We start from the raw sequence: 23,777 nt of genomic DNA, 5'->3' as shown, positions 1-23,777 counted from the left end.
GATTTTCGGTGTACAGAGGGTTGAATCCGGCAATAGGTACATGCAAGGGGTAGGTGGCATTAAGAAACAGACACGTTCAAAAGTGAATTGCGACAAAGTAAATTGATAGTCGAGTTGTGCTTAGGGGTGCGGAATCGGAGGGAGGGGAGGGCTCGAAAAACTGGTCCCATGAGAGCATGGGGTCCCGTAAGTGGAGGTTGGCTCGCGCAGCCGCCTGTTCGACAAACACCATAAACTGTTTGTGTTCGGATTAGCCATCCGCCACTCGAGAATTACCCGTTGGGTAAACTCGTCGGGAGAACATAGGAAAAGGGGGGAATTAATAAACCTGCCCCATCCGACCCCCATTGGAATCCGACGGGGCACAGGTGAATCGCTAAAAAACTTTTCGCAAAGGGACATTTCCAGAAAGCAATTTGACAAGTTGTAAGTAGTTTTCCGGTTCGGAAAGCTCCTGGAATTGTCGGATACGAAATGACAATTTTCTCAGTTTTATATACACGTTTTTTTTTTTTTTTTGTAAATATCCAAAAAATATATATATATACATTAAAAATATATCTGTCACGATTTTTATCCAAAAATGTCAATTTTCATCCCGTATCATGACGTATTGTATATTAACAATATTTAGAGAATTATGAAGGTACAATCGTATGGGAGGGAGGGGGGATTATGGTAAATTTGGAGAATCCAAAATTTTTGGTAATTGATATCAGAATATACGAAACGTCTATACTGTCGATAATTTAATTATTAATAACACGAAAGAAATATATTTTTGTACTTGCGTTTAGATCAAAACAGTTTGACGTTTGACAATCCGAATGATATCACATCCCTGTGACACGTGAGTATATTTGACATAAAGAATGTGACATGACAACACGTGGTGGAGAAAGAAAACACGACACGCGATGATATTGTTATTCCTGCATTAACAGTACTTATTAAATAAATATAATGTAACGTGAACACCATACTGGTACCGAGAGTCCGAAATACCAAGAGTCACCCCCTATAAGACTTAATGATAAATAATTTAATTTTTATCAAATTTTCGCTACGTGATCCGTGGGATTTTAAAATTATAGAAAAAACATGATACGCGAATACAATTTCAATTATCAAATGTATTATCCGAGTAAAGAGCCTCAGTTACTGTACGTATAATCTTCCAATCCCCTTGAGGGATGCTGATAACCTCCGGCGGCGAATCGCTGCTTGATACAAGCGGCTCAAATGAAAATGTTCCTACGCGTAATAAAATATGTATTGAAATATACACGGATTAACGAGTAGCATATAGGGCCCGGATATGTGATTACTCGGTAGGATTCGCAGTTCGGTTAATCTGTAAAATATATACGATATACTAGACCCATCGAGAGAGATAAGAAATACAGATAAGTTGTGCGTAAAAAAAAATTGTTGAAAAAAAAAATTTCCAAATTTATCCTCAAAAAATATTTTTACTAAATTCAGGCCACGCATGGTGTTTTTGCTGGGAATAAAAGAGGATGAAAAAAATTGGCTGCTCTAGATTTCATTAGGCTAATTGATAAGAGGGCATACCTACTGTATACGTCTGGTATGCTCAGCATATAAATTCGTACGAAGATACGATCGCTGTTGGACACTTGAATATTTAATTGATAAAATCATCAGCATAATTGCCATAAGGGTCGTTACGTACTCGCCCTAATTTTAAGTACCAGTGCTGTGCGATACCTGTACAGAAGGATAGGGATGGCGATTAATAAATAATAAATTACGAAAAATCGTAATTGCGGTTAATTAATAGTCACGATCATTGAGGAGAACGTGTAATTTTATTTGAAAAAAAAAAAAAAGAAAAAAAAAATTTTTTTCCCAAATTAGTCACTCGATCACAAATAAAATTTTACGCACACCGGGTATAGCTTTGTTTGCCGAAATACCGTGTAATTGCATTTTAATTACAGCGATTGATTAAAAAGGATCGACGTCGATGTAACACGATAAGACATCCTGTTCCTGACAGTATCAAAATGCACGTGTCTAACGTGTAATAAAATCAAAATAACACGTCCATTAGTCCCGCCGGATATTAATTCCATGGATTGATCGAAAACAAAGCCGGAACTGACGTAACGCGTCAAGCCTTCGAATTGAATAATCCCGATCCTGCGACTTCCTTAAATATTCGAAATCCTTTCTTTCCGCCCGATTCACCGGGTTAAGCAAACACACTTTGACGGAGACTCGCGCGTGACTCCGCGAAACGCAAAGTTCAAAGTAAACAATGGAAAAGTAAGACATGTCAATTGTGACAGCTAAACGTCAAACTCAGCCTTCAAATTCCGGCCGAGCAAGAAGGTTCCGTCAAAGCTCCGGAGTGTTGGCCTTAAAATAAATAATAAAAATTCCAACCAAATAACCACCCCCATAATCAACACGACGATCGAACGAATAATAAGGTCAATGAAAAATATATAATATAAAATATAATAATAGCCGCTACCAATCGAACAGCCCAATAAATTCAAACTACGTAAACGGGTATTGAAAAAAAAAAAATTTATCTAAATTACAATTGGCCACATTTAATTCACCACGAATAAACAATTTATCGTTAATGAATTTTCTATAATTAATAGTAAGAGTTTCATCAGATTATCCCCCCCTCCCCCCCCCTCTCCCCGCACCACCATAAACAAAACAGACTCCGACAACCAAATCATGCAAGGACCAACAAGAAAGGTTATACGAAAAAAAATAAGCGATTCGAAATAAGGACCTTCGCAAAGAGCCAAACAGTCACGAAGCAAAAGAGAAACATAACCAGGAAACACAAGAAACCTCGTCTACATCTTGGAAAAGGAAATCACGATGGCCGTCGTCGTAGGGGGGATGATTGTCGTTAGCACTAGGAGGGGGAGAGGAGGAGGAGGAGGGGGGGGGTAGGTCGACTTTCGAAAAGAGATACCAACACACTGGTGTCTACTGGTACTCCTGCTACGTTAATACTATACCTCTACAAATACCAGTTACTCGTACTAGTACCGTACCAGTACAGGACGGTCATGATGGAAGCAGAGAGATTTAACAACGTTACAATGTACGAACGAACGAGCTCTCCCGTTCTGGCCCCTGTATATACCCACCCTCGACTAACTTCTACGAGCCAGCCAACCGACTCTCCCCCCTCCGGCCCCCCTGAACCCCCCGGCCCAGCCGTATACAGCCGGGCCCGCCTCGTGGCAGAGCCGAGCGAGGAGCCCAGATTGAATCGTAAAATAACCGAGAGGGGAACAATGCGCCTCGCTACAACATTGTGTTTGCATTTAAATAATCTGCGAGGCTGAGGTGCGCTTATTCCACGTAACTTCGTATAGCTTGGGGTACCTATAGAGCCAAGTAGAATCCGAAGAGTTTTCAGAGTATGTATATAACGTGAATTTCGCTGTGTAACGTAGTATATGACATATAGATATACAAGGTAGGTCTTAACCTATCTGTATAATAAATGCATACGAGTGCGCCTGTATATGGGAATATGTGACTTTTTGAGTAAGCGTACCAAGAGGGCGGGAGGGTGGGTGTTGTTAGACTGTCGGGTGTTTTTTTTTTGGTTTTAAGGTTTGATCCTCGAAAATAAGTGAGGCGGTTTTGAAATTCGCGCCAGTAACGTTTCCAAGTGGCGAGTAATTAATGCGGTCGATTCTACCCGATAGGGTCCAGGCTGACCAACGGAAGCGAACGGGTCGGGCATGGGGGGCTGGGCCTGCATTGTTTCACGGTGGATGAGAATTTAATTTGCACGGCCCAGGCGGATGGGTGCCGCCTTGTTTAAGCGTGGGGTGGTAGGGGGCGGCTATGAGTGCGCGGGGCTATGCGGGGGTGTCAAATTGAATTACCCCCCTTTGCTCGCTCGCAAACCCCTGGGACATTTGCCGGGACGCTCTCACTGTGCTTCTGTCATGGTAGCTACCTATACCTTCGCGGGAGGCGTTTTCAATTAAAATCAACACCAGTTCAACTACCCTCGGCTCCTGCCGCCTACCTCGTCCACCTAACCCTGGAACTTACGTACTCTATGTTTTGGATCTCTGTGTACCTTCTTTCAATTGTTTTTTGGTACACTGCCGACTGGTGGATTTTGGATTTTGGATTTTTTTTTCCGAATTTTGGATTTTTATTGTGGGGTGACGTTTTGATTTTTTTACAGTATAAGCATGGTTTTTTTTTTTTTTTTTTTTTTTTTTTTTTTTTTTTTTTTTTTTTTTTTTTTTTTTTTTTTTTTTTTTTTTTTTTGAAAAATTTATGCGGGTTTGGTATGGAGGTTTTTTTGGAAATTCGATTGTCACTTCAGGGTATGCCTTTTTTTTTTTAGTGAGATTCAGTGATCTGAGGGTACAGCGTTTTTTGTGTGAGGTGAATGTGGACTGATTTTTGATTATTTTGACATTGGTGTTCGATTTTGATATTTGGACGTATTCGATGATACTTTAAGGCAGTTTTCTCATTGAACGGATAATGACGTGAAAATATTTAATTGCCTTTGGTAATATTGTCGCGACGGACGGCCAGCTTTGCTTTCACGTAAAAGTTTAATTTCATCGTGTTAATTCCTATCGGATTTACTTAACCGCTGTTCAATTGAGAGATAATTAAGGAGCGTAAACCGAGAAGTCTGCATTGCTATGGGCGACGAGTGACGGGACAGACGGGCTTAATCACATTTTCAATCGGCACGCGGCCCTGAGTCGCGACGTTCTCAATCAACTGTATTAACGAAACGACTGTGAACAAATGAGCGACGCTTTTTGTTTTACTTCGAGCAAGTGACAGCAAGCATTTGACAAAATTTTGATACCAAAATGTTTATAAAAACTTATTTATCTACCTTATTAATCAGAATTAACAATTTTTATTCTTATAGCTCCAAAACGTCGTGGTTACAAAGTATCCTTTTTTAAACTAAAAAAAATTTTTATAATTTTGAATTTGCGTATGTCGAATTTTGGAAAAAAATCCAAAGTACCACTAAAAATTTTAAAACCATGCTGTACAGTGTAACGCGACGTTGAAAGATCGAATTTTTCAAAATAATTTTTTGATTTAGTTTTCATACAAAAATATTTGTGAAAATGCCAAATAATTTATGAGGTAACGCATTGACGAGAAAAAAATATCCGATAGAAGAAACAAAAGCGAATTGTACGATTGATTTAATCAAGCGAAACTACAAGCCTCTGTGTACGATCGATAAAAAATAATAAATATAATTACTTAGTCCGGACTCGTATTGGCTTTTGTAGGGAAACGAATGAAAAGGGTCTTACGTATAACATGAACGAAGGTAAAGGGTTCGTAAAAGACTCGTCGCTTGATCGTTTCGATTCGGCCCTTTGTTACTTCCGTTCGATTTCCTCGATAATTTCTGAGTACAGTAAAAAGCTTAATTTTAAACATTTGCAGAATGGACGGACCAGCAGTATTGTCGCTAGCACCGATCGCCCCTCAAAAATCTGCCCAGTCGCCCCAACCGCAATCTCACTCGAAACCAAATCAGGTACCTACTGTCAATACGTATGAAAGACAAATATAATATATCGAAGTACAAAGCCCGTAGCTTTCACTTTGTTTTAATAATCGCCAAGCAACATTACCGTCCAGCCAATCAATAAATTTTAATTAGAGTAACCTATAACGATTGTATTCTCGCCGATACATAATTAATATAAAATCCATTGAATTGAATTATCTGTAAAATTTATCCCATATTACACAGCGCTCAAATCGAATAACCCTTTAACGCATAAATTAAATGAATTAATTGATCGTGCTTTTTTTTAATTATTGAATTAGTGCTTGTTTTAATTAAAATTCTCATTGCCTGAGAGCTGCCTGGTGCATCTAAGCTGATAGGAGTTGCAGGTAGGGACTGTATCGTTATATGGAATCCACATCGTCTCCCTGGTTATCGAGGGACAGGAGAGACTCTGCCTGGCACAGATCAGCAACACACTACTCAAGCAATTCAGCTACAACGAGATTCACAATCGACGCGTCGCTCTTGGTATCACGTGCGTTCAATGCACACCGGTGCAGCTGGAGATTCTTCGTCGAGCTGGAGCCATGCCCGTTTCTTCGCGTCGTTGTGGGATGATCACGCGAAGAGAGGCTGAGAGACTGTGCAAGTCATTTCTAGGAGACAATGCACCACCTAGGTATACAATGAGAAAAGATGGATAATTAATTATTTCTGATTTCCGTTAATACTAATTGATGTATAATAATTAATGCTTACTAATTGGCTCTTGTACAGACTTCCAGAGGACTTTGCCTTTACCGTGCATCATGAATGCGCCTGGGGATGTCGTGGGGCCTTCCTACCAGCCCGTTACAACAGTTCAAGGGCAAAGTGCATAAAATGTGCATACTGTGGACTTTTTTTCTCACCGAACAAATTCATCTTCCACTCGCACAGGATTGGACCGACGGATAAATACGTGCAGCCGGATGCAGCTAATTTCAACTCGTGGCGTAGACATATGAAATTGTCAGGTAATCCTCCTGACGAAGTGGTCCATGCCTGGGAGGATGTCAAGGCTATGTTCAATGGTGGCACCAGGAAGAGATTACTGTCGAATCCAAGCTCAAGAAGTTCGTCGAGTCCTGCCAAGCAAAGTAGATCATCGCCGACGGTGCAGCTACCTTCCCCTATAGCTGCTCCTGCTCACCCTCGAGTGCCGCCGTTTCCGGAATTGCCGTTGCCCCTCTCCAGGAGTCTCGTGATGGATTACGTGTGGCATCAGCATCAGCAGGCTGCCGCTGCTGCGGCTGTCAAGACACCTGGATTCGCCTTCCCACCGTACGCCTTACCCTGGCTGGCAAAAAGAGGACCTGTCCTATTTCCAGGTAAAAATACAAATAGTTTTAGAACCAAGAATTTTTATTCACTCAAATTATAATCTCTATACCATGTATCAAAATAATTGACAAATTTAATCCCAATTAAATTTCACTCTAGACTATTAAGTGATAAACAAATTTATGGTTGAAGGAATTTTTAGTTATTTCTCATTTTTTTAAGGTTGAAACAGCAAATTTTTTTCCCCCTTTATTTTTACAAAGAATTCAAGAGTCTTTTTTTTCCTAGGACCTTTACCACCACCTATAACCGGCAGCAGCACGGCAGAGCCATTGATACCAGCAGTTACCACGACTCTTCATCAATCCGCTTTCCGTCCAGTAATCCGTGGACCACCGATCGTCGAACCGGCCCTCCAAGAAGTGACGACGGACCGTCCAGTGGAAAAGGAAGGAGCGGAGGAGAATTCAGACGACGAAGTTGACATAGAGACTACCGAAGAGGACATGGTTGCTCCATTAAATGTTAGTCTGCAAGGCCTTCAATCCGCTTCAAATTCCGCCATGAGCAACCATAGTGGACACAGTGGTCACAGTACATCGCCCCAATGCTGGAGTCCACCTCGAGAAACGGTGAGTGTTGCTACAAAGATAAATAATTATTTAATTTGTCAAGATACATAATTTTTATATAATTATTCGGTAACGATAAATTTGCATAATAACCAAACAACCACGAAAAATCATTATTGCTATATTAATTTAAATACACTAGTTGCGTCATAGAAAGCAGCGCCCTATTTGTCCCTCGACAATAATGTCCTACTTTCGTAAACTTTGTATTGTAATGTATTTCATGTCAAGCTACGCGAACCATTGCATAATACCAAATGTCATAACATTATCGATCAATCTTGGATAAGTATTCATACTCTATCGAAAGTGTAAGATCAACAGTATCAGTGAACTCGACTGAGTCGTTATGAAAATTCATTGAAAAGGACATAAAAGAAACGTACGTAGTCCGTATGTTAGGGTTATGTTCCGTTAGGCTCTTGTGATTCCTACCAGGCACGTGACCGAAGCATGAACGATGAAAACATAGTTAGGTGTCCTCGTGTCCTTTCGTAAGGCTCCATTGCTCCTGATTACTGGGCAAACACTTGACACCAAATGGACCCACGGCGACAAGTATGTTACGCGTCGTTGCTTTGTGAACACGAGCAGTTCTAACCAACCCAGTAACCCTGTCGCAAACACAGTTAGGACATTATGACAATCACGACGGTCGTCACCGTGACGCTGCCGACGCTCACGCGATCTATGATCACGCGACGAACTAACACCACTGTAGCTCCTACAACGGCCAGTTACCATAGTGCAACTAAAATCCGTTAGGATTCGAATATAATATTTGAAAATTAATATAATTCACTGAAAATTATGTATACAGGGAATCGTGAAATATTTAATTAGTGTCTTCGTCGGGAGAAATTGAACGTTAATATATATTACGGACGATGAAATTAATACGGGAAATAAAATTCAATGCCGTCTGATGCGAACAGTAGGAATTTAAAAAGATATAAAAACAAAGTGCACGAAATACTATCAGCTGATTTAATTCTGTAAACAGTCGACCGCAAGGATATTTAAAAATTGACCGTTTATAGCACATCAAGCGAATGTCAATTAATTACTTCGATAGCAGAAGAGCAATCCTTAATCACGTAATGGTGAGTAAGGCAGTTTCTCACTCAGTTATAATAATATCGAAGTATATTTACATTGTAACCATAGAAGCCTCGCCCTAACGTCGTGCCCTTGCGAACCCGCCGCAAGATGACACGTCGCCATGCAAACAGTTTGCTACAACGTTAATCAAATTAATCGAGTGATATTAACTTTTTGTTGCGTATCGATTTTTATTACTTCACAATCTTACCGTTCAGCACGATACAATCCCATACGAAAATACTTACTCGTTCTGCCGACGTTACTGGAAATAATTCATGCAAAAGCTAACCTTAAATTTTTATTTTTTTTTAATTCAAAGCTTCAAACGTACCTCGCATTTATTTCATTGTGTATTCCTTATATCGAAGGACCAGTTGAGAACCGCTGTCGCAGACTACTCAACGTCCCTAGCATTTGCTCTGTGGTTTGACTGCTCGTATGGCTGCTCTCATCAATCGTGATAATTATTGTGTCAGTAAATACTTGCTGAGCACACGATGAAACTACCTGTAGTGTAATACAGAGTGCGCGTCATCTAGAACGATACAAGTCTAAAGGTAGGGTCCGATACAATTATATAAATGAGGACGATATTATTTTGACGTTTTCCATCACGTGTCTTATTCGCTTCGTCGAGCATGTAATCACTTAGAATGTTTTACACGCGTGCACACGCATTTATGACAACATTCTGTACACTTCATTTACAATCGTATCCTACATTGGCGAATAACTCCCAGCAATTACGCGTCTCTGGCTATCATTATGACTCCTGTTAGGTTAGGTTATTTCATGTCACGATTGTACATAGTCCGTGCGCTTGACGGTAGTAATAAATTCAAGTTGATTCGATTAATCGTTAATTTAAGTCGGGAAAAAGTTTAAATAAATTATTTTTATCATAGTGACATAACCCCTGTCGGTGTTGAATTCTCGTTATATTAATATAGAAAATAATTGTGACAACAAGAGGTCAATATGTAAAATGCAAAAACATCTTGTGTGACTAAATTTATTTGCTGGTAAAATTTCGTCGAGCCAATAGGAATTCGAAATTTATGTTAAAAATTAAAATATTATACACTTTTATTTATTCTTATATATAACATATCCAAATATTAATAGACTCAATTTGACAGTACGTACAGTAATATCAATGTATATTCACAGTTATATCTATTTGGTGCAAATGTCGGCTCGCGTACGACCTGCACTTCCTAGAGGGTCGACCTGCTCCTCGTTCACTGGGGGGGCACAGAGAGGAATAGGCCAGGATAAGCCGTTAGGATTATCAGACAGCTTTTCAATTCCCCTAGTCGGTGAACGTGTCGAGTGGCGACTCCCTTGTATTTTGTCCGCCTCCTGGTGCTCGTGTTCAACCCTCTGCACAACAGAGCCACCCTTACGCGAAGACCAATACACACCTACGCTCGCCCACCCGCTCATCCCAAACCCAGTTAACACACTTCGAACTGTATCGTCTGCTAGCGAGAGTCTATTGCGGTAACTAAGTAATCCCCAAGCGTTATTCGCAATTATTTGTCGCTCCGTGATACAAAGGAGAGCTTTCACTCGGGCGACAATTTAAGTACGCGGCAACGCGACGGACAGTGGCTTCTTGAATTCTTAAGGTCGTGGCACGCGAAATTTTGTCTGTTTTTTTTTGACAATGATTTTTTCAAAATTTTCTTAGGTATGACATCTAATTTTTTTCACGAGCTAGCGATTGGATTCTTTATGCAATTAAGTGACGTCACGTAGCCAGTATCTTGGGATCTCTTATTGGAAATATTTAAATCTTGCCAAAAAGGACACTTGCTTTAGTTAGTTCCAAGAACAACTTTTAATTGCTACTTCTACGTCCTCGGGGATTTTTGATGCTGGAGGAGCTTGATTACTTTCTTTTTTTTTTTCTTTCTTTCTCCTTTTCACCGACGTGACTTGTGGTACTTATGAATTTCGTGGTAATTAGGTAATTACGCTGGTTACGTCAATTAACGGGAATTAATGAGACTCTCGTCAACTGATGTATATTTATTCATTTATTTTATTACTTTAATAATGTTTCCTTAATTTCTTTCGTTTTATGTAATTGGCCGATATTTATTTTGAAATTTTTGTCTCACTTCCATGTCAATCTTTTTTTGTGCATTACGACTCTATAGTTTACGTCGTCCACTTTTTCTATCTTCGCGTTTGAGATTATACCGGCAGATTCGTGACATTTAAATTCATCGCAGTTTCGAACTATTAATTAAAGAACCCCATGGCATTTTTAGAGCCTCGTGGACGCAGCTAAAGCTATCCCTACCTCGAAATGCCAAATTCTGACCTTATCCGAGAACAGAACCCTCCGGGACCCTGTGATTAAATCGACTATCACACATACACGTTCTCATATACCCATTACAATATAAAACTAGGAATCCATGTAACTTGTTTATTCCTTACGAAAAAAAAAAAAAAATCTGATAAATCGTTATTCCATTGAAATAATAAATTATTGATATTGATTATTAAAAAAAATTTTTTTTAATAATTCCTTATCAATAATTACCCAATTTTTTAAAATATATTTTTAACTTCAATTAATCAGATTAATTCTATTTAACATCATATCGTGACTTCATTCCAACATTAATTATTTCATTCAATTTTATACCAGGTGTAGATAGCGGTAGAAAATTTTCGCTGGATTTGAATTGGTCAAAGAAATGTAAAAAAAATAACTTCTATCAAAAGCTTCTTTAGCATTTCATCCAAGTTCTCATTCATTGGACAAAATCATCCTATTGACAGCAATTATAGGTAGTATAATGGGGGAAGTTACTTTGCGCAAATTGACGTTCTTTAAAGGAAAAAACCTTTGCCGGGAGGAGAACGCGTGACCGTAAACGATCACAGGAAATTCTAGAGCAGCGAGATACCCATTGACGGCGTCGGGACGCCGTTTCCCCTTTTCGATACTTTTATTCACTGGTCAATTGATACTCCTTTAACAAAATACTCTGTAGGGATTCGGATGCATACGTAATAAGGTAATAATGAAAAAAAAAGAATGTCGAATAAAAAATGGATTTGATATTATTTTTTTTTGGAAAAATTTTAAAATTCATATTTTTTACTTCGTTACTCAATTTTGAAGTCGATGATTAAAACTAGCATTATCCGTGGATATAATTCATTTCTCACGATAATATTGCCACGGCATTTTATAAGTCAGTGCATTCGCTCGACCTGATGCGATTCGAATAACGCGATTTCGTATTAACTTCGCGATTCGCGAATGCCACGCGAATTCTACCTTGATTGAATCCTCTTGGCGTGCTTGAATTTCCCTTGGCAGGTTTACGTCTACTTGGACTCTGATACTCTCGGGCGCCATCTTTCATTTAGTTTTCGCGTTAATTACAAGAGCAATGAAAAACGATGAATTTAATTCGAAGAATTTTTATTGTTGGAATTATACATAAGGTCAATTAAATGGCTCTTATTATCCGGAGACAGGATCCTGTTTTGACTTTTTGGAAAACTTGACTTCAGTTGTCATCATTTTTCGATATGCCAGTATGGTACGTACAGGTTAGGTAACAGTTTGTGATTGTAAAAAGGAAAGATGATTATCTTTTTTCTTGATTCTTTTATAAGTTTGAAATGCGGCGGTAGAAAATTCGAAAATTATTGAAATTTTTCTTATGGTGGATTTGATGGATTTCTTTTTGAGTATAATGACGTTTCTTATCTCGATTATTGATTTTTTGTAAAATCATGTCATACAAAAAACGTCTCACGGGAATTACGGTGATAGACAATGATTTGCAGAGGTTCGCAATTTTGGATATCAAGCAATGTTTTTTTTTTATTTTTGTTATTTGTATGTTTAATTAAGAGTTTTTATTTTATTGGATTTAACGTTAATCCGCAGGAGGTACGATCCGATCTCGAAGATTTTTCAAACTGTGTCCCGATACGGTGCACCTGAAAAACATGAACCGTGTCCGACGAGACATACGGTATTGCGAAATCCCACGAGAAAACGAAAACCGACAATTTCGGAAGCCGCAGGAGAAAAAGTGTTAAGGACGAGCGAAAATCCACAAATCCTAAAGACATTACGTGACCAGATAAAACCGAGGAGAACCGTTGATAATGAAATTTATCGAGTTAACATGGATCAGCCGAAAATGCCACTGAAACGGAATGAAACCTTGAAGAAGAAAAATATTGAAAAAAAGATAGAAGAATATGCTACGTTAAAAAATCAGAAACGAAAAGTTCTCGTATTAAGAAACCCGACAGACAGTAGACTGACACAAAAGAATATAAAGTTAAAAAAAAATTGGCTCAGACCGAAGGAATCGAAAATTGAGAAAAAAATAGATAATTCCGTGTCCACGTTGGAAAGAGCAAATAAAAAATTGCCCAAAAGCACGTATCCCAATGAAGCATGGAAATCCCAGCAAAAAAATAAGGTACAAGTGTTATGGCACGCATCGAATTATTCAAATCCCGAATAACCGTAAAGGCTTAATTGACAAAATAAAGAAAAAAAAATTTTTTTTCATCACAAGCACAAACAACAAGTTGGATTATTCGCCGAGCAGTAATAAATTAATAAAAGAATCAGTTCATACAATCCTCCACCAGAATCCCAAAAACAATCGAAATTAATCGAATGTCCCCAGACGCAACGTGAATATCCAATAAAGTCTCGGAATAACGGTGGGCGTTGTCGAAATTTTTGCCGTTTACATGAAATTCGCCGCTGCACGCTACAATTGTTTCGACATAATCCTTTATTGGATCAACGGGGCTGAAACAATCGAGCGGCCCATAACGCGAGGATGGGTTCTGCTATCGAGGGTTGGGGAAGTCGGGGGGAGGGAGGGGGGGTGCCTGTTGGGTCTACGTTGAATGGGGTGGGTCAGAGGGTGGCATATGGAAAGGGACAAGAGGGGGATGCAACCACTGGCTAGAGAGCGCATAGAGGGTTTCAGAAAGGACTGTACCGAGAAGACAGAGGAGCGAGAAAGATACTTAGAGAGAGAGAGAGAGAGAGAGAGAGAGAGAGAGAGAGAGAAAGATAGAGCGACTATTGGAGAGAGAGAAGGATTTCTACCTACTTTGCCGGGTGAGCGGAGTTACAAATGGGAGAACGCGGAACTCATCCGCAAACTGAAACTCCCGCTCGGCTTTCTCGTGGTAATCTGCCGATGATTCAAGGGTGTAGGAAAGGCTAGTAGCTTCCAGCAGCTAGTACGAGGCTGCAAGCGTCTAACCCACCGAACGGGAAGAAAGAAGAGTGCGTCACGTAAAGGCTATAATAAGGGCACATAACCTCCAAACAGTCGTAACGCCCGTAACGCGGTGTACATGCTTCGAATTCTCTTCAGTAGTTACAATCAATCTCTCGCTTAAAGACATAGCAGAAGAAAAGGTTCGTATAGGACGCTCTCTGTTGGGAGTACCTTTTCTATAACTACCTAGCTACGTAGTTAAACTAACCTGTCTCTACGAACCTTGGCAAGACGACGGCTGGCTGCCGCAGTCAGAAGCATAGGAGTACCGTGAAACGAGCCGATGACCAAGGATTATGGATTTTAAATAGTTTTCATTCGCTGTTCTACACTCCACATAAACACGAGCACATATGGGTTCGTATCTGTGCATGTAAATTGATGCGTGTCCTACTATTTGAGAAACGTACTTCACCGAGTATAGCATTCGTCACAGGTTAGAATTCGTTCTGTGTATCCAAGAGGTTGCGCGACTATTATGCGCAACATATGTGCTACATAACCCTAAATGGATGCGTTATGATGATAGTATGTCAGAAGAGGAACTACCGTACGGTGACCAACTGGTTCTTTGTCGTTGTTGAAGGATTTAGTAAATCTTTGGACATAGCCTTTAGGCTTTACGTTTAAACGGCTCTCGTACGAACACACTTGTGACGGTTTTTGTAAATGCGTCTATCGTCGACTCCCCTCGTAACGTTTCACCTTGTCGAATTACTTCACAATAGACAGACTCCTCACCCCTTCTCGAGTCTCGGCACACAAAATATAATTACTCGAAATCCCAAACAGTATTAAACTTTTATCGCAAACATCATTTCGTCCTGGCTCTGAGGCCCCATTAACGGCGCTGGGATAATTAATGTTTGCCAGCACCGTCGGAAGCGACTGTTTGATTGAGGTACGATGAATTTTGTTGGCGTGGTGTTGCCCTTGATTTTATTTAAATATACGCTGTCAAGTTTCATCGAAAACAAAAATACCTAATGCAATCTTCATATTTTTACGTGACGTTAGGCTCGCGCTGGACGATGAATATTTAATCGTTAGCAATGGCGTTACGGTGTAATCGGCTTTGCGTGCCGTTTCGAGGATCATTATCGGTCCTCGTGTATCTCGTCGATCCTAAGCGTAACGATGTGCTTCATCGACTTATCCATGCAGCTCGGTCGGTAAATCTGACGATTCTGTATTAAAGACTCTTCGCGTCGGTAACGTAGATTCCACTGTCACTTAAATCTTTGGCTTGAGCAAATTTAGGGGATAGTCTAATTATTGTTTTTTTTTCTTCTTTTAATAAATACATATATTCTGTGTCCTAGAGCATAACGGTGATGTGAAAATTCATATTTATGAAAAAAAAAAAAACTATTTCACAGTATGACTTTTTAAAAATGCATTATTTGCGTGATGCACTCATGTTCTGCGTGATATGTTACCGCAGTTTCGTTTGTTCTCTTATCTGTACTCATAGGACACGCCATATGGCGAGTATGCACAGACGTTCTGATTTTTAAGTAACGACTTGCATTGTGAAAAAAAATTTAGTGACTGACGTTTGATAATGTTTACAGAAAAATGTAGCTTTTTATTTTACAGTATTTTTTATATGGAGTTTACATTAAAATGTACAGGGTCATTCAGCTCCAATGCATGTACCGCCTGAATACAGTCTTATTACAAGTATCAAATGGGTGCACTACCTGAAGTTAGCCTATCGTTTGATTTCCACGATAGAACCAGGTGATTTATACCGAATAGCCCTGTATATATATTTCTTAGAGTATCAGGTAAATTAATTTGTACAAATATGAAAAAATATTTCTTATTAGTTTACATAATCCCGTTAATCTTCTTGAGTGCTTATCCAACATGTGTAATATCAATATTAATAGTTTTTGAAAAACGTCAAAATATTTCATATCAGAAACGCCTCACGTTCTATCGTACACTTTGTTCTTATTAAAACATAATTGTTACGATTACAGCATACAGGGTGTTTGAAAAATAACTATGCCATTTTTTTTCATCCTTATATTAATGAAATTTCATGCAGTTACGTATACAAGTAGTGCTGTTATTTTTCACTCACTCTGTATATATTTCATATAATATATTTCTATGTTAAATTAACAACTAATGACTTATTGTTATCGGTGGCGCTGTATATGTCGTTTGTTTTGATTATCATTTTTACAAAATTTTTCCCCTTCTAACGCGGTCTCGTTATTTATTCATACTAATTGACCAAGATGGGGGCCATATTAATTTAACTAATTTCGCGATGACTATCGGCGGAACATTAAATAAAGCACCGTACTCCACTCTACTAATATTTCACCGTGTAGATTATAGACCATAGGCCATCCTGTCGGTCACATAGGTTCCAATGACTACCCTTGTAGTACGATTACGATCATCAATGCATAGCTGAGTGTTTGATCAGTATAAGTGGGATGTAATCATTTATGGAAAAACAAAAAAAAACCTAAAAATCGACTAAAGTCAAGATAGCTCGTTAATTTGTCTTATTGATAAGACTAATTAATTGTTACGCTTAACTGTCTTATGCCGCGCTCTTATTATTAGTGTTATTCGTTTATTATATAAATTTGATAACAGGAACGAGAGGCTGAAAAATTGGCGGAAGAGAATGCAACTTTGAGAGACGTCAAAACCGAACTGACAGCCAGCAGGAATTCGGAAAGCTGGCACGTCGGCTCTTTTTATCGACAATTGAATATACCAAGGGGTAATTATTTTTCACTTTGATTTAATACAAATTACCATAAAGCATTATCTTCTTATACTCGAGCAATCGCTTTTTTTTTAAGTATTCTTTCTTTTTTTTTTTATAATCCAGATCCCAATTACAGATTCAGTATGCCTTTTATTTTGCTCCGACGAAGTTACCGTGCGTAAGGCGAAGATCTTGGGAAACGTAGTTAATCTGAAATGCAATAAATCGATGAATAATAAAGGAATACATTTTTGGTGTACTTTTAGAATTTTCTTATGCACAATTTATCACGCATATTGTTTGCATTGGGCGAGTAACGCGAAAAAAAACAAAAAATTGAATTTACGAAAATGAAATAAGAAAAATAAAATGTTTATCCGTCACAATGTAGCGAGACAACAAAAATGTTGGATATTCCTTTTTTTTACGTATAAAAAATATTTTTTCAAATATCCCAAAATCTAAATAAAAGTCAATAATAATTTGAATCTAAATTCAAAGTCACGATATTACAGTATGACGCAGCACGTTATCACCTCGTTCCGCCAGTCAAGGAATTGACGAGGCTCTCGAAAGGAGTAACAAGTCCGGAGTTTCTATTAATTAGAGTAATTAGTCGGGAGTGGAGTGTTAACTAGAAGCAGGGGATGTTTGGCAGAGGGTCGTGAAAACACTTGGCTGGGTAATAACGTAACCAAGGATCGAGTCTACTTCGAGGGGCGGTCTTTCGTTTGCGCATGCGCAGACGTTAAACCCACCAAGCTGCCTTCAGCTTCGCATCATCAATTCACTGCTATCGGTTCCTCCCCCACAATTATTAACTTTTTTCTCTCTTTCATCGGACAGGAGCACATTTGAAATAGTATTCGAGCATGCCCCGTGGCATCGTTACTAAAAATAGAATTACCTTCCGCTATCAACAAAAGAAAATCCTCTTATCGATACATATTAATAACCGCATCCGCCATCTTTTCCTTGTTCATCTTATGCCCTGTAAACCATAATAAATCGTTTCAATAATATTTCCATTAAATTCTCATGAAAAAAGAAAAGAAAATACACAAGTGTAATCACCATTAAAGGTTGTCCGTTAGTCCGATTCTGCCATTTTGTAGACACATTCAGTGAGGCACGTATAATCGTTCACAGATTACAACCGGCCGCATTTTGGCCGTAGCGTAAGCCGAAAATAACGAGGCGATGCGTGAGTCTGCCTTTGCAGCACAGAGGGCGTAATGTCTGGTAAAAAGTAAAGTGGAGCGAATCTATTTCGAAGTCTCTTGAATTAGTGATCGACCAGGGGGAAGAAAAAGCTTGTGAATAAATTCTGCCAACGAGTCATGAATAAGAGATAATAATAAAAGATACCTTTCTGCCTATATCGATACAGGTGCAGAGGCCACCGAGAGATCAAGCTTGGATTGTTCAGCATGTCGTCCAAGAGGAATGTTTTACGGCCAGGTCCACAGTCCAAAGGCATCAACTAATTAATCAAACGTCCAGTTAGTTACATGAAAACCGGACTCACTGGAAGCCAAATCATCATGCTTACCCTTGTCTCAATTTAAGACAAGAGTCACTATGAATCCTTGGGCATGCTATTGTTTCTATGCAGTTATACATATTCAATGGACATTTATATATCAGAGAGAGTCAGTTAGTTCATAAATATTCGGTTGATTAAAAAAAAACTCTCGTACCGTATCCAAGGCTTTAGAGAAGCGGTATATAATATTGCGATTATACATAGAAAACGGAGCTCTGACTTGTGCAAGAGATTATGATAAATAATTATAGATGAAATATGTAGTTGTAAATGGAGCATTCATATTAGTTCATACGAGGACCGTTTCCTTTTATCGATACTGTATCAATATTTCTGCTTTGGATTATTACCTGCGCTTTGCAATTGAGGAAAAAAATGGATGTGCTAATTAGCATGATCCATCTTGTTAATGAACTGTACTCCTTCTAAGAAGTTGACGGTATCTCACAGCCATCAATCAGTTACGTACCTTGGCGCCCTTTGATCAGACCGAATCAAAGATCTTAGGGATTTACCCTATTATCACATTGTATAGTGGCATAATTCTATAGTGAGGTTATTATCAGAAAATAGCCCACATATTTGGTGATAGTTGAACACGGTGTAATCTAAATTATAAATAAAAATGTTATTGTATGATGAAAACTTATATGTCTCTGTCCTTTCAATCATTTAGTAATACCACGTGTATAGTCACCAATCAAATATTTATATGGTGCCATAATAAAAGCTTATAATTTCTTATAACTTTTTCTTCCATGATAATTTTATTAATGACTTTTTATACCGTCTTAAATGGCTTTCATCCATTTTTTTTACTTTGTTGTTCCACCGACTGACCTGCATCCCTTTTCAATAGGCGTAACAAATCTTTTTCAATTACTCGCCTCGATCTCTTGCACATCGTTCAGTAATCTCGGCCTCTTGAGATATCTTATGAAATCCTTAGGGAGTGCCTTTTCTGTAGTATACGTATGGACGGTTCACTGAGTTAGAAGCTTTAACGGATACAGTTCCTGGCTGGTTGCGCTCCCAGGGCGATCGTCAGCAGAATTTCGGATTCCGACCACATATGTTCTGTAGTCAGAAATATATATATATATATACGTACATAGTTTAAAAGTACCCGCAATAAATATAATCAGATTGAGATAAGTTTAATTTCATTGAGATTGCAAACTCTTTGAAGGAAATTTTTCCAACTTTTTACACAGCCATATGTTACATACCGTTTTATTCTATGCTTTACAGTGCCAGGTTGTCAAGCACCTTTGTTCTCAGTGGATTTTTCTGCATCTGGTAAAACCGACTTTCTTATCCTCCCTTTTACTGCAATTTATAGAATCCCGCGTTTCACAGGAATTATGGCGACTGTCACTATAGTCGCTGGGACAAACACCGTCTGCGGCTAATGTTCCGGGAAATTGGCTTTGCGCATGCAGACTTCTCTCGGGACGAATCACGCTTTGGGTTCGCGTAACGATCTCACGTCTCCTCTCCTGATAAAGTCCTGTTCTGGATACTCCACCTATTCATGGGACGTCCTGGAATCAACGCGTTTCCAATAACTACCTAAAAGAGGATTGCTCGAGGCGTGTCGAATAATGCGTGAATCTTCGAATTCTAAAGAGACTGTACCTTGTCTGATGTTATGTAATATCAGTTATATCATCCAAGGGACTCTTACGCACTGGCGAGAAATAACTAGGTGGCCCCTTAATTTTGAATTCCTCTTTTCATCCAGTCACAGCTTTTTAGGTTAGCATCTGTTATCTCGATGAATCCTTAATCTTTTTTTGTGGTTCCTGCACAAAAGATATATTATAGCCACGTTCACTGTATTATCCTTTTGACAGATTTGTAACGTATATACGTATATAATGAATAGCCCATAGCCAGCCGATAGCAGTACGTATGACCAGGCAATGGATAACGATCGCAATAGAATCTCTCCATACAATAGCAAAGCCTGGGCGGGTATTTAAAGAAACATTTTAATTGCAGTAGATAAGCCGCTTACCTACCCCTCCGTCATGCGTTAATAAAAACAACCCTCCTTCCAAGAAAGCAAAGCAGACCCCTCACGAAACTCAGATTTTTCCATGGAAATGTCATGCGGTTGAAGAAAAAAATTGAGGTTAGGTCAAAAGAGAATAATAAGCAATAAAGTCAGAAGCGGCATTGAGAATTCTTAAATGAAGAGATATTAAGTACAGATTAATTACTTCGTACCTCAATTATACTCGAGTATTCGTAGAAGCAGAAGAACCGACGTAAAAGAAACTGTAAAAAGTAAATCCAACAATTTTCGTACAAACTGTTTGCCCGCCTGCGACGGATATATTTTTTTTTAACTGACCTCTTCGCCTGGAGTATATCCTGAAGGAGAATCAGAGCATAAAGGAAAGGCGACCCTGTAATTGGGCATCAAAAGGCAATATTTTCAAGGGAGTCACATCAGCCATGTTACCTTGACGATGCGTAGGCGCTATCTCTCGGTTGAACGTCGTACTATCTTGACAGGGGGCCTTTACGAGATGGAACATAAGGTCTCAAGATACCCATGGTATACGTGGACTACTATACCAGGACCACCAGGATAGTATGCCTCGTTACCGCGTGGCCGAGGAACCTTATTCCCTTGGGTAATATCGCATACAATTATGTCCACACAGAAAGGAAAACATGCATTATGTATACACCCTGTCTCCCTTTCTAGATCCCGTGCGGTAAATCACGTCGCAGGGTTGGTTAACTCTGCAAATGATCGAACTTCTCGCCATCGTGTTTGTCTCACGCCGATTCCATCGTACCTACTACCCCTGTAATAGAGTTATAGCAGAGATGAGTAGGGAGACAGTCAATGAGCCGATTTTCATGGTCCAAGTTTTATTTCGGAGTCGACGCGTCATCTGGACGGAGGAGCCTTGAACCAGTTTCACGTTACCGATTGGTCGGACGTATACCCTAAGCAAATCCTAAACGTAGGTAATAACAGAAATATAAGTTCCCCGATTCTTTTACCATAATGACTTAACAGCACACGTGCGTGGTGCTTCGGTCAGCGCGCAGGGTTCAGGTTTGAGATTCGGTAATTATTTTTTTATATTGACTGGTTTACTGTTTCTATTGGTTTTATTAATTGCCTTAGGATTTATTAAATACATTATTATAGGATTATACATACGATAAATACATGAATTAGCGAGCGTTTCTTCTTCCCGAGTGACCGTGAGTGACGAATTGGGCAGATGAACGTAAGTACAAGTAGGATACGAGCATTTAGATAAAAAACTTGCTGGCCTGTATCAGAGATGAGTATGGGAGATAAACAACGCTACGGTTTTAGGCGATACCATAATCACGGCGCTAAATCGTAGAGGCGAGTCTGGAAGTAGGATTTTGTGATCATCGCCTCCGTCGACAATGCGAATCCCGTCTTAGCCGAGCTAAACGTGAATATGAACGTATAGCTTGGCGGGCACAGGTTCTCCGCTACTCACCGCTGGTTCTCAAAGCAACAGTCTCAAAAAGACCGGGAACTATAGAACTCCTTAAGAAATATTGCAAAAGCCTATTGTTGAAACATTTTTAAGACATTTTTAAGAAAGTACAGTGTCAACTTGATATCCGTGTAGTACCTGAAATTTTACTAAATATTACTGGATCTTGATTTATTTTCAAAATTTATTCAAAATATAGAATTGCGGTTAAATCAAAATCTCGCAGAATATAAGAAGTAGATAAAATTTGAATTGCAATTGTGGAATATCCAAAATATATTACATTCAAATTGAAATATTAATAAATTAGGTGTTTGGAACATTAAAATAATTAATTAAATAATTAAAGTAAAATATTAACACTTAGAAATCGGAAATTCTAGCCAAGCATATTTAGAAGTACTGGAAGTTGCCCAAAATTGTGCGCGCGCAACTCGTCACGCACGACTCGACGAGCGAAGGCAGGCGGAAGGTGGGGGGAGCGCTCGAGGCAGAGCCCGGGACTCACAGCGCTCATTCTTCCTCGAGCCGGTCTCCTATACTGGTCTCTTGGAATTATTTCGAACCTTCTTCTATTTTTAAATTTATTTCTTCTTTACTTCGTTATTTCTTTATCTTTCATTCTTCAATTTCTTATTTATCTCTTTCCTCATTTCTTCTCCACTTTTATAATTCTATTCCTTACTTTTCTACTTCTTCACTTCTTCATTTCTATATTCTTTTCTTTCTTATTATCTTATTCTCACATCTTTATTTCTATATCCATTTATAACCTCCTTCTTCTTCTATATTTATTTCTTCTTTACTTCGTTATTTCTTTATCTTTCATTCTTCAATTTCTTATTTATCTCTTTCCTCATTTCTTCTCCACTTTTATAATTCTATTCCTTACTTTTCTACTTCTTCACTTCTTCATTTCTATATTCTTTTCTTTCTTATTATCTTATTCTCACATCTTTATTTCTATATCCATTTATAACCTCCTTCTTCTTCTATATTTATTTCTTCTTTACTTCGTTATTTCTTTATCTTTCATTCTTCAATTTCTTATTTATCTCTTTCCTCATTTCTTCTCCACTTTTATAATTCTATTCCTTACTTTTCTACTTCTTCACTTCTTCATTTCTATATTCTTTTCTTTCTTATTATCTTATTCTCACATCTTTATTTCTATATCCATTTATAACCTCCTTCTTCTTCTATATTTATTTCTTCTTTACTTCGTTATTTCTTTATCTTTCATTCTTCAATTTCTTATTTATCTCTTTCCTCATTTCTTCTCCACTTTTATAATTCTATTCCTTACTTTTCTACTTCTTCACTTCTTCATTTCTATATTCTTTTCTTTCTTATTATCTTATTCTCACATCTTTATTTCTATATCCATTTATAACCTCCTTCTTCTTCTATATTTATTTCTTCTTTACTTCGTTATTTCTTTATCTTTCATTCTTCACTTTCTTATTTATCTCTTTCCTCATTTCTTCTCCACTTTCATAACTCTATTCCTTACTTTTCTACTTCTTCACTTCATTTTTATATTCATTTCTTTCTTATTTTCACTTATATCATTTCTTTCTTATTATTCTCACTTCTTTATTTCTATATCCATTTCCAAACTTCTTCTATTTCTATATTTATTTCTTCTTTAATTCCTTATTTCTATATATTTCATTCTTTACTTTCTGATTTACCTCTTTCCTTACTTCTTCTGTAGCTTTTTAACAATATTCCTCTTTTTCCCTTCAACAACATCTTCCCTGTCTGTTGCCGCCAAACGTTTCTACTCTATTTTTGAATCTCCTATTCCTTCCTATATCTCCATCATTCTCCTCCTAATATATCTTTAAAAACTAAGTTTTAAAATGTCTTTTGGAAAAAGAAAAGTCCAAAGTGGTAGCGCATGTAGCATACCACACGCATATTATATTGTAGTGATATATGTAGTATATCTGTAATGGTAATGTTATTGTTAACCTTTCCCAAGCCATATACTGTATACGTATACTGTATCATTATTGCGTTTGTCGAATAAATTATCTTGCAACACTTATACACTTTTCGAATCTCCTATTCCTTCCTATGTCTCCATCACT

At 38.2% G+C, this 23,777-nt stretch overlaps 1 protein-coding gene and 3 long non-coding RNA genes across 6 annotated transcripts; 1 reads left to right on the top strand and 3 right to left on the bottom strand.

The window, feature by feature from the left end:
- Positions 1-4,348: 4,348 nt before the first annotated feature.
- On the top strand, positions 4,349-18,823 carry LOC107266252 (SKI family transcriptional corepressor 2). 3 transcript variants are annotated; one of them, XM_025082775.1, is made up of 6 exons: positions 4,349-5,557; positions 5,923-6,215; positions 6,314-6,906; positions 7,148-7,491; positions 16,515-16,644; positions 18,023-18,823. In XM_025082775.1, exons 1-6 carry the CDS (start codon positions 5,465-5,467, stop codon positions 18,121-18,123), a joined length of 1,554 nt encoding a protein of 517 aa, XP_024938543.1. In that variant the 5' UTR covers positions 4,349-5,464; the 3' UTR covers positions 18,124-18,823. The 3 variants fall into 3 exon arrangements, with proteins under 3 accessions (XP_024938543.1, XP_024938548.1, XP_024938551.1); XM_025082780.1 differs by lacking the exon at positions 18,023-18,823 and adding an exon at positions 16,756-16,873; XM_025082783.1 differs by lacking the exon at positions 16,515-16,644.
- LOC112494033 lies at positions 6,090-8,110 on the bottom strand. The gene is made up of 6 exons (XR_003059108.1): positions 7,878-8,110; positions 7,209-7,501; positions 6,729-6,896; positions 6,448-6,663; positions 6,296-6,377; positions 6,090-6,211 (listed from the first exon to the last, which is right to left on the bottom strand). It is a non-coding gene; the product is annotated as an uncharacterized LOC112494033 (long non-coding RNA).
- Positions 16,657-18,097, bottom strand: LOC112494037. The gene is made up of 4 exons (XR_003059112.1): positions 18,001-18,097; positions 17,707-17,911; positions 17,540-17,623; positions 16,657-16,842 (listed from the first exon to the last, which is right to left on the bottom strand). It is a non-coding gene; the product is annotated as an uncharacterized LOC112494037 (long non-coding RNA).
- A 91-nt stretch (positions 18,824-18,914) lies between the features above and the next one.
- On the bottom strand, positions 18,915-21,001 carry LOC107266260. The gene is made up of 5 exons (XR_001537380.2): positions 20,538-21,001; positions 20,411-20,461; positions 19,817-19,983; positions 19,408-19,722; positions 18,915-19,255 (listed from the first exon to the last, which is right to left on the bottom strand). It is a non-coding gene; the product is annotated as an uncharacterized LOC107266260 (long non-coding RNA).
- Positions 21,002-23,777: the final 2,776 nt, after the last annotated feature.

This window comes from Cephus cinctus, unplaced genomic scaffold (genome assembly GCF_000341935.2).
Source record: "Cephus cinctus unplaced genomic scaffold, Ccin1 Ccin1_scaffold0020, whole genome shotgun sequence".
NCBI lineage: Eukaryota > Metazoa > Arthropoda > Insecta > Hymenoptera > Cephidae > Cephus > Cephus cinctus.
The sequence above is the reverse complement of the archived record's forward strand: the minus strand, read 5'-3'. Positions and strand labels throughout refer to the sequence as shown.

Excerpts from the sequence above, each read along its gene's own strand:
- LOC107266252 (XM_025082775.1), top strand. The coding sequence starts at position 5,465 with ATGGACGGACCAGCAGTATTGTCGCTAGCACCGATCGCCCCTCAAAAA. Across the intron at positions 6,216-6,313 it reads GGAGACAATGCACCACCTAG|ACTTCCAGAGGACTTTGCCT; the intron begins GTATACAATGAG and ends GCTCTTGTACAG. Across the intron at positions 7,492-16,514 it reads GGAGTCCACCTCGAGAAACG|GAACGAGAGGCTGAAAAATT; the intron begins GTGAGTGTTGCT and ends ATTTGATAACAG.